Below are 9,943 nucleotides of genomic sequence, written 5' to 3'. Positions count from 1 at the left end.
CAACTCAATGTCTTGTTTCTTAAACAACAACAACAATAATAAATAATAATAATAAATATTATGTATCTTTGTCTAAATGCTGGTATGGGTCCCAGTCATGTCAGAATTTCATGGATGTGCAGCCTGTGGTTTCACATGCTAGAGTTGGCCAAGGCCAGTTTTCTTCCCACCTGCCAAGCCCACCTCCCTTCTTCGTACTCCATCCAGCACAACCCTTCCCTTTGGCCTCACTTCTTCAGGCTGTTTCTGCCACTTTGGTTGCCAATGAACTGCTCACTACTGATCCTTTTGCTTTGAAATTGTGGTTTTATTTATGTGGAACTGTAGCTGGTCTCTAAAGGGAATATATCCCATCAGAAGAGGGGTGGCCAGCAGGGACAGGGAAGTGATTGTAGGTGATTGTCTCTCTCTACTCTGCTCTTGTGAGGCCCCATCTGGAGTACTGTGTCCAGGTATGGAGCCCCCTCCAACAGCTCCCCAGAAAGACAGGGAGCTGTTGGAGAGAGTCCAGAGGAGGGCCACAAAGATGATCAGGGGGCTGGAACTCCTCCTCTACGAAGACAGGCTGAGGGAGCTGGGCTTGTTCAGCCTGGAGAAAAGAAGGCTGCAGGGTGACCTCATTGCAGCCTTTCAGAGCCTACAAACAGGAAGGGAATCAACTCTTTGAGAGGGTAGAAAACTGCAGGACAAGGGGAAATGGTTTTAAGTTGTGGGAGGGAAGATTTAGGTTGGATGTCAGGGGGAAGTTCTTTACAGAGAGAGTGGTGAGGTGCTGGAACAGGCTGCCCAGAGAGGTTGTGGATGCCCCAATCCTGGAGGTGTTCAAGGCCAGGTTGGATGGGGCCCTGGGCAGCCTGGTTAGTGTTAAATGTGGCAGTTGGTGGCCCTGCATGTGGCAGGGGGGTTGGAGATTCATGATCCTTGAGGTCCTTTCCAACCCTGGCCATTGTGCGAATCTGTGACTGTTACTTTGCTACTCTTGGATTGATTTAGGCTCCATCTGCAGTGCACATTAACAGCCCCAGGCCTGGCTGTTCCGTTATGACACCTTCACCACCCAGCCGCCCTGGGGGTTTGCCCTCATCCACCACGGCGACAGGCGTTGAGACAGGAGCATCAAGACCCAGAACCAGGACCAGGACACCGAGGGTCACCCCCCCATCCCTCTCCGGTTGACCCGTCTACCTCCATTGCGCCGCTTCTCCCGATGGTTCGCACCGGATGTCCCGCCTCTCTCCCTTCCTGATTTGTCGATAGCCTCGTTGACGTATGTGTGTATGGGGGGAGCAGGGGGCTGTGCTTCCCCAGTTTCCAGTGTCGAGGGAGGGAACGTTCAGCGCCGCTGTCGGCGGAGGAGGGTGGGGGGGGGGGGGGGACGGGCGGGAGCGGGAAGGAGGGGCGAGGATTAATCCGGGGATAGCGGGCGGTGACAGAGCGGGCCGGGGAGCCGCCGCCACCGCCACCACCATCGCGGGCGCTCGGTGAGTGCTGGTCGTACCCTGACGTCTCCGTCCGCTGCCGCGAGGTGGGGGTGAACTACCAAGGGAACCAACCCCCACCCCCCATCGCCTGGCTCAGCCCCGTGGATATGGCCGCAGTGTGGGGGTGGGGCGGCCGTGCGGGGGAGGGGCTGAGCCCCGGGGAGGGAGCGGCGAGTGAGGCGGCCCCGCTGGCCGCTGACCGGTGTCTTGCGTAATCCGCCATCGATCCGCTGTGCCTTGGGTGAGGGGCAGCGTTAGGCCGCGGGCGCTGCCCTCGGGGCGTCACGGGGAGGGGAGCGGGGCTGCTGGGGGGCGGTGGTCCGGCGGTGCTCTGCTCCGAGCACGTTGACCTGTCCGGCGTTGGGGGGGTCTGAGCTCCGGGGCCGGGGGGGGGGGGAGGGGTAGTATTGAAAGATGAAGCGGAGGCCGTCGTGGCTAGGACGAAAATAACCTTGTGTGGCTTATCTCACGTGCTGGTTGGCTGTCTGTGTCGTTGTGTGGCAGGTGGGGCTGCTCGGCCAGCCTGGAGAGGAGGCTGGAGAAGGGAAGATGTCCTCGGAATCTTTCTGTCTGGCTGCTCAGGCCAGGTTTGACTCCAAATGGCTGAAGACAGACCTGCAGGTAAGGCATCGGACTGCCGCGTCGCACTTTTCGGATGTGGATTGGGGATGCTTGTCATCCAAACTGCTGACAGACATCAGCAGCAGTGCTCTTGAGCCAGATGCATATGCATCAGTCTGAGCTTGAAGGAGCACAAACTCATTTTGAGCTGCATTGTTGCTCCAGTCTCTCTGCAGAAAAGCAAGCTGGGCTACATGTGTTATTTTTATAGAGAGCCAAAGCACGCATCTGTTTGAACTCAGAAGTTCTCCATTTAGGCTGTCGCTCAACTTCTTGTGTGCCTAAAAGCTAGTCGTTCTAATGCACGAGAGAACTGCTGTGAAAGATAATGGGAATATAATTTATATTTGAAAGGGTTCAGATACGCTTTTACCGTCATTTTTTTGGCTAACAGGCATAGGCTTCCTTTTAAATGCTCTTACCCCAAGGGAGTTGATTCTGTATTGAGTCTGTCAAAGAGGTGTGGCCAAAATGGAACTGTTTTTTGTTGAGATGTACTGGTACTTGGTGGAAGTTTTGCTGTAGAAGATGGTCTGCTTATTTATTTAGACTGTGTGATGCAAGAATGAGCACGTTATCCTGTTTTCCCAATTCAAATGTGAAAGCTATGAGGAAAACATTGACTAATTAGAGTGATATAGGTCAGTTTTGGATAAAATGGGTGAGTCCTTGAGTCGTATGACTTCTTCCTTCTTCCAGATGTTACACATAGATGCCTTACTTTGAATAGACCTCCAACTTCCTGCTCAAATCGCTAAAGTTCCTGTTGGGATAGGCAAGCTGATGTTAATGTTTTGATACAGATAAAGAATTTTAAAAAATAAATTGCATCCTGAGTGACTTTACCCAAAATTATATCCTGGATGGTCTGGGTAGTTCAGCTGTTGCATTTAGACAAGGAACTGTTCCTTTGCAGTTGTGATCCAGAAGTAGCTACCTACAGTATTTTACATCTAATGAGCTAAATCAGATTCTGGAATAACAGAGCTTTGAAGGTTATATTATACAGTAAGTTTTGTATGTAAATACTATAAAATGACAGGGGTTGGTCTTGAGTTAGCTAGATGATTCTGTCTTTCCTCTTTTATTCTTTCTAGACTTTGAAGTTTCTGTCCAAAGTTATTTGTTTTGGCATAGGAGGTAAATAAGTGTAGTACAAAACAATTTGAAGATGAATGTGTGAAGAAATATAAAAATACTATTCTGGACACTGATTGCTGAGTTGTAGTGTTGCTTTGGCTATTGTAGTATAGAAGAAAATTGTAGCTGGTGAGTGACAATCATTTTTTAACTACTGCTGAGTGTGTGTTGGCTTCTTCTTTTATTATACAAGATGAAAAATGTGACTGTTGGTGTGATTTGTCCTATTTTTCCTTTCATTTATAAAGCCTTTTTTCAACATGCCTCCTTTTTTTTTTTTTTTTTTTTTCTGCTTATGTGCACTTTTGACAGCAGTGTTGCCATTTGTACCTCAAGGATTGTTTTCAACTAAGTGCATATAATTGCAGTGACGTACTTGTCTTTTATGGGATGTTTGTGCAGCCAATGAGTTGTAACAATTCCATTAAACAATAAGAAGTTTTAATTTATGACAAATTTCTATGAGCAAGTTGTTTCATAAAATTTTCTTCTGAATAATAACAAGTTAAACTTGTTATTTACTTGCCTTGTAATTGCCAGAGTATTCCCTTTGCTTTCTTCCAATCGTACTCCAGCCAAAATAATGAGATTAATGAAATAAGAGAACAGTAATCGTTTGTGATCTCCTGGACACAAGCGTTTTTCTCTTCTCTGGAATGTGAAGAGGCCACCAAGGTATGATACGATTTTCTTACGAGGTTAGCAGGTTTTGGTATTACACAGGTCCAACAACAACAACAAAAAGGATTAGTGGTACATATGGATCTCGTATCTCTCCTTTGGGTGTATTAAATGGCAGATGTCTTCTGTCAAGTAAGGGGGTTTTAGGCTCTGGGGAATTTCTCTATTGCATGATTGACTATTTTAGCTACTGATCAACTGGCATGACCTAGCTATGTGTGAGATCTCTTTACAGGTGTAAATCTTATACCTCTCTGTGTTCTGAACATGCAGTTTTCCTGCTGTGTGTATTTTTACTTGCTATCTACTGAAAGGCCCCGTCAGTTTTCAAGGGACTGTCAACAGAAATTGGAATTACGATTGTAATACTGGAGATTGTAACACAGGGGAGGTTTGAAGAAAGACACGCCAATTTAAGTGAATGAATCAAAACAACTACAAAGCATTTCTTAGAATTTGACTCTGAAACTCTTTACTTTGCAGCTAGCTTTATATATCTTTCTGCTATACAGCAGGTAAGGAGCGTGTTGGTAGGATCCTTTGGAGAAAGTTATACTGGGGAATCTTTATGCTTAGAAGACATACAGAAGTTATTCTCTTTAAAATTAGCTTTTTTTTTTTTTTTTTTTTTTTTTTTTCCTATTGAAGTTCCTTGTTGTTGCTTAACATGAGGAATATAATTAGAATTGGAGGATAATATTTCTTTAGGTTGGCTAGTGGTCTCCAAATTCTGACTCCTCCGCTTTTTTTTTTTTTGCCCCTGCTATCAGGCTGATGTCTCTGGCAGCTATTGATAAAAGCTTAAAGGCACTGAACTCTCTCTGAAGATCATTGGGTTCTTCTTTATTTTAGTTCAAGACAGTGTTGCATTAATAATGTAATAAATGACACGATAACATTGTGTGCATTAGTAGCAGTATGTAAGATGGTGGTATTATTATAATAAGAAAAGAGTGATAGGTGGACTTCAGGACAGATTGTGTTTAATCATCTTTGAGAGCTACTGTTCTAGCTTGTATCCAGTCCAAATTTAAATGCCCTTATTCAGTTTTACGATGTTTGTGTTAATAGACAAAGACAGTGTGCTGTAGCATCTTTTTACTGTTGTTAAGAGAATATTAAAGACACACGTCCTTCTGTAGGAACAGAGAGCCTTTATCTTGCAGCAGTAACTGAAGTGGTATGAAATGTTAGTAGAAACTTGCATGTAAGCAACATAATTTTTTATTTTCAGATAAGTTTCAGATCAGTATCTGAAACTTATCTGAAACTAATTTAATCCATACTATGATAGGAAGCCTAAGTGCTCTACAAAGACCTGCCTGCCGCCCACGACTGTTTCAGATCTTTTATAAGGAATTTCAGATTTTTATAAGGAATTGGCCTGCTATTGTGTTTTATGGCTGCTAGCATAGTTTAAAACTAGACCAGTGTCTAGACACATTCATTTTGTGAGCTTTACTTAACAAATGTTATTGTTTTTATCTGTTCTTACTAAATTACTGATTCCTGTTGGACCAAAGTTAGGCTTTGTGTTGTCTGAAAGAGTACAATCTGCTACAGCAGCTGAAAAATTCAGATGGTTTAGCTCAAGTATGAGATTGCATCAGTAATACAATATGTGACATTTTCAGAATGCAAATGTCAATAATATACTGTGTTATCTAACAGCTAAGTAATCTTAGGAAATAATAAAATAAGGCATTGCTGCTAATGTTGGAAGATCACCTGTTACATTCCTAGTATTTTTTTAGGTTTGAATGAATGCATTTTAAAACATCTACTGCGTTTATCTTTAATGAGTGGGAACTGTCTCATTTATCACAAAATCTATATGCAAGGGGAGATTGTGTTTTAATGGCTGCTCTATTAAAGACATCCATTTTTGAACGAGAAACATAAAAAAAAAAAAAAAAAAAAGGAAGGCAGGCAAGATTAAAATTGTTTACTTAAACCTAGATATCCACTTTGCCAAGTCAAATTGTGCTTAAAATAGTTCCAATTAAGTGAGTGTACCGTGCTACCCTTTTTAGAACCTTACACAGAGAACTTTAATTAGTGATGGTTGAATAATGGAGAAGCAGAGTCAGTCAGCTAATGGGATGCTTGTGTGCATTTGATGTTTATTGGTCTGCTTATTCTGTATCCTGGGGAGGACTATAGTGCTTAATAGCAGAGGAGAGGGGAGAAAAGCTTTCATTTTCCTGCAGAAGGGAGAAATACTTTAAGCAATAGTGAAGGTACAAAAGCTATCTACAGTAAGAATAGGATGCATTTTCGTCAGTTTTCATTCAGTTCATGGCTGGCAGGCTATTTGTCATTTTATTTTTGCCCAGATCTGAGAGAAATCTTGAGATGAATCAGCCACCTGTAAGAGTTGCATTTGTCCCAAACCTTTTCACCTTCTCTCTAAAGCTTAATTTGGTGTTCTGATTTTTATGAAAGATTAACTATTCTAGCATCCAGATTGGTATTCCTGCTTGTAAGGTAATGCAAATAAATGATATCTTGACTGTTTCAAGCAAGAAACTAGTCAAAGTTGTTTTTTCTGTTTTGTGGGTTTCCTGTTTGTTTTCTCCTTAGATTCAGCATCCTGATTAAAAAAAAAAAAAAAAAAAAAAAGGATAAACTGCAAATCAAAGCTACTACATTTTTAAGGGTAGCAAAGTTTGCAATGTAGAATTTTTAGCTATTTAAAAATGGAAGTAATGCTGTCCCTTCAAAACAGGGGGAAAGGTAAAGACTATGCTGCATGTGAAATGAAAGGCTGGAGAAATTAAATGCAATGTGCAGGTGTTTGGGTTAGTCAGAGCTACTGCTCTGCAAGTGGAGGAAGTTAGAGAATTTCTCTTCCAAGTTTAAGGGTAAGATTTGATTTTTCTGGGCACATGACTATCAACTATAAACTATCATAAACTATATATAAACTTCTACAAATGGCAGCCTGCTAGTCTGTTGACAGATGGACATTTCTAGTTTAAACCCAAATCTGTTGAAGCAATTAGAAGACTGTTGAACTTTACTGTCTTTGTTATCAGAGCAATGTGTTAAACCTAATGATGTTCGCTGTACTTTTTATAGGTATGATAAGCAGCTGGGGTCTCAGGGCATATGTTAGCAGGAAAGGAAGGAAGCTAGATGGAACATTGAAATGAAAGACAACAGAACAAGGAAACAAATATAAAAGAATCAAAAGAGTGAAAACAGTAGACAGATTTGGGAAAGGATTTACTGTTTTTTCTTGTGATTTTCTTTACTGTTCCTGTGTTGAAAATATTTTTCATCTGTTTCTAAAGAAAAATCTGTTTTAATTAATGTTTTACAAGCAGCTAATGCAGAAGTAGCTGAGTAGAGGAACAGATTCCTCTCCACCGCCACCCCTTAAATGGTGACAGTTCTGAGGTGAAGGTTATTAAGTAGCTTATATTTTAAATCCATAATGAGGTTTATGATTATCTCCTGTTTCCAATGCAGTTATGTAAACAGCAATCCTACCTGGGTGAGTCCTTCTGATGTTTTTTTCCTTTTTTCTTTTCTTGCATCATTTTTCTTGAGCTCCAGTTAAGTTTTATGGAGGCTTCTACGCTTGTTGCAGGAAAGTTCATGAAACCACATCTAGGACGAGATCTGTGGACCACATGGAATAAGCTTTGTCTGATTTAAAGCAGTTGACTTTAGAACCAAGTCACAGCTTCTGATTGCTTTTAAAATAACCTATTGAAAGCAAATCTTGCGTTGAGAGTTCTCAGAAGCTTATCGAGTTGTGGTTGCAATGCTTTATGTTCTTGAAATTTAAGGAAACAGTAATGCCAGTGCCTTGTTCTGTAGAGGGTAGTGGGAAGGTGATGTGAGGGGGCAGAATTTCACAGCTGGGCTCATTGGATGATAGCAACAGCATATGTCAGCAAACTAAATACACTTTTGACTTTAATTAAATCTTGTACCAGACGGAATAAATTACAGTTTAACTGTAGATACAAGATCAGCAAAAGATTAGGGAGAGGTCTGCTTAGTTTACAGTACTGTTCACTTTGAAGGCTCCTCAGGCCCTTTTTGACTTGAGAGAAGTGGTTAGGGCTGAAGTCCTGGTCTGTGAGGGAAGTATGAATTTGGTGTGATCCGTACTTTGGAAATGCAAAGATAAGAAGACGTGGTCTGAATATGAGAATATGTGGTAAATGATGGAAGCGGGCTGCGGTTTGTAAATATGAGGTGTGTAGAAGATGAGATTGCTGTGGTCTTACTTGAAAGAAAGTCAGGAGGTGTCATGGGAAAGATGAGGGAGATACTGGGCTTGGGGAATGGCCTTTAATGTGGTGGAAGGAGTAAGAGAATTAAGAATGTGTTCTGAGGCTGAAGGGTTACTGGTTAGTGGGGTGGAGTAAGGCACTGCTGTTGTCTCAGGCTTGGAAAGAAAGTGTGTGGGTGGTAGGGCAAACAGACCTGGGGGTTCTTGTGGTATATTTACAGAGGGCACATTGCTGGGGGTGTTGCTAGTTGCAAACATTCAGTGAAAACTTACTGCGTTTGTCAAATTAATCTCTTTAAACATTCACAAATGAAGTTACTAAATTATTAGAGGGAAGAAGGTTTGCATAAGTCAAGTGTCTGGTGGGGACAGTGCTAGGCTTGTACTCCTGTACTTGCAACCCCAGTACATCAGAAGTGATGAGGGACAGAAAAGTATGATGTGCTCCTGAAGAATATCTGTGAAAAGTCGTCACGAGCCCTTTCTTTTTCTAATAATTAATGTATTTAATTGTCTGTATGATACAGACTCCCACAATAAACCTAAGGTACTAAATTCTTTCTGTTCATAATTTATTCATATTGAAACATACAGGCTTTCCCTATACTAGTACACTGTAATTAGTACTTGCGTGCCCAGTGAACTAATTGGAAAACGTGGTGAGAAAACCTACTAATTGACAAGCCAGGAATGCAACAGATTTCCTGATAAACCTTAAAACGCTGTAGAAAGAAAGCAACCAAGATTATGTAATCAAAGCAGAAATTTGGCTTTTGTGCCATAGAGTTGACTTATTGCTACCTTTAGCTGCTGGTTTCACAGAATCACAGGCTGGCTGAGGTTAACAGGAACCTCAGGACCCATCTGCTCCAGCCCCTGTTCCAGAGCGGGATGCACAGGGCCACATCCAGGTTGCTTCTGGAGATCCCCAAGGAGGAGACCCCACGGCCTCTGGGCAGCCTGTGCCACTGCTCCGTCACCTGCACAGCACAGGAGTGCTCCTGGTATTTAGGCAGAACCTCTTTTGTTCCTTGTTAACATGAAATAACTTCTGGAGCATGTTTAGCCATGTTTCTGAAGGAATTGAGGTGGATGTGCTTTGACTAGGCTGGGTTCTGGGTTCAGTTTGTGCCCATGGTGTCTTGTCCTGACACAGCACCACTGAAAAGAGCCTGGCTGAGTCCTCTGTGGACATTTGCAGCCTTTTTCTTATCAAAGAGGTGCTCCAGTCCCTTCATCATCTCTGTGGCCCTTCACTGGACTCTCTCCAGTGTGTCCATGTCTCTTGTACTGAGGTATCCCAGAACTGGGCACCAGTACTGAACAGAGGGGAAAAATCACCTCCCTCTTGCTGATGAGAGTTTGCCTACTGCAGCCCAGAGTACTATTAGCCTGCATTGCAGCGTGGGAGTGTTGTTGGTTCATGTTCAGCTTGGTGTCCACCAGGCCCCCAGGACCTGTTCTGCAGAGCTGCTTCTCAACTGTGTTCCCCCATCATTCTTTGAAAACCCAAACTTTGCTTGAACTGTTGGCTACTGTAGCAGCAGTTCACTGTTTAATGTGTTTGCTGGACACTGAATAGATTAATGGTGAACTTGTTACAGAGTTGGAGTTGAGTTGCCTTCAGCTATCACACATGTATTAATTGTAAATACTGTTCCTTAAATGTCTTTTCAGGTGGCTATAAGATAATAATTATTTGCTAAAAGAAAAGTCCAATGTTTCTTTACCTTCAAACTTGCCTCCTTTTCTGCTCCCCCTACCCTCCTTC

The 9,943-nt window shown here is 42.6% G+C and overlaps 1 protein-coding gene across 3 annotated transcripts in view; it reads left to right on the top strand.

Annotated features, from left to right (window-relative positions):
* Nucleotides 1-1,442: 1,442 nt before the first annotated feature.
* Nucleotides 1,443-9,943, top strand: part of HERC2 (HECT and RLD domain containing E3 ubiquitin protein ligase 2) — a 103,869-nt gene continuing 95,368 nt past the window's right edge. For all 3 annotated transcript variants that reach the window (XM_042866358.1, XM_042866359.1, XM_042866357.1), the window contains exons 1-2: nucleotides 1,443-1,481; nucleotides 1,986-2,102. In XM_042866358.1, coding sequence (XP_042722292.1) covers nucleotides 2,031-2,102 — 72 coding nt within the window. In that variant the 5' untranslated portion in view covers nucleotides 1,443-1,481; nucleotides 1,986-2,030. The remainder of the gene's footprint in view (nucleotides 1,482-1,985; nucleotides 2,103-9,943) is intronic.

This window comes from Lagopus leucura, unplaced genomic scaffold (assembly GCF_019238085.1).
Source record: "Lagopus leucura isolate 7727_CA_CO unplaced genomic scaffold, USGS_WTPT01 Super-Scaffold_100001, whole genome shotgun sequence".
Taxonomy (NCBI): domain Eukaryota; kingdom Metazoa; phylum Chordata; class Aves; order Galliformes; family Phasianidae; genus Lagopus; species Lagopus leucura.
This window is presented reverse-complemented; position numbering and strand designations above follow the sequence as displayed.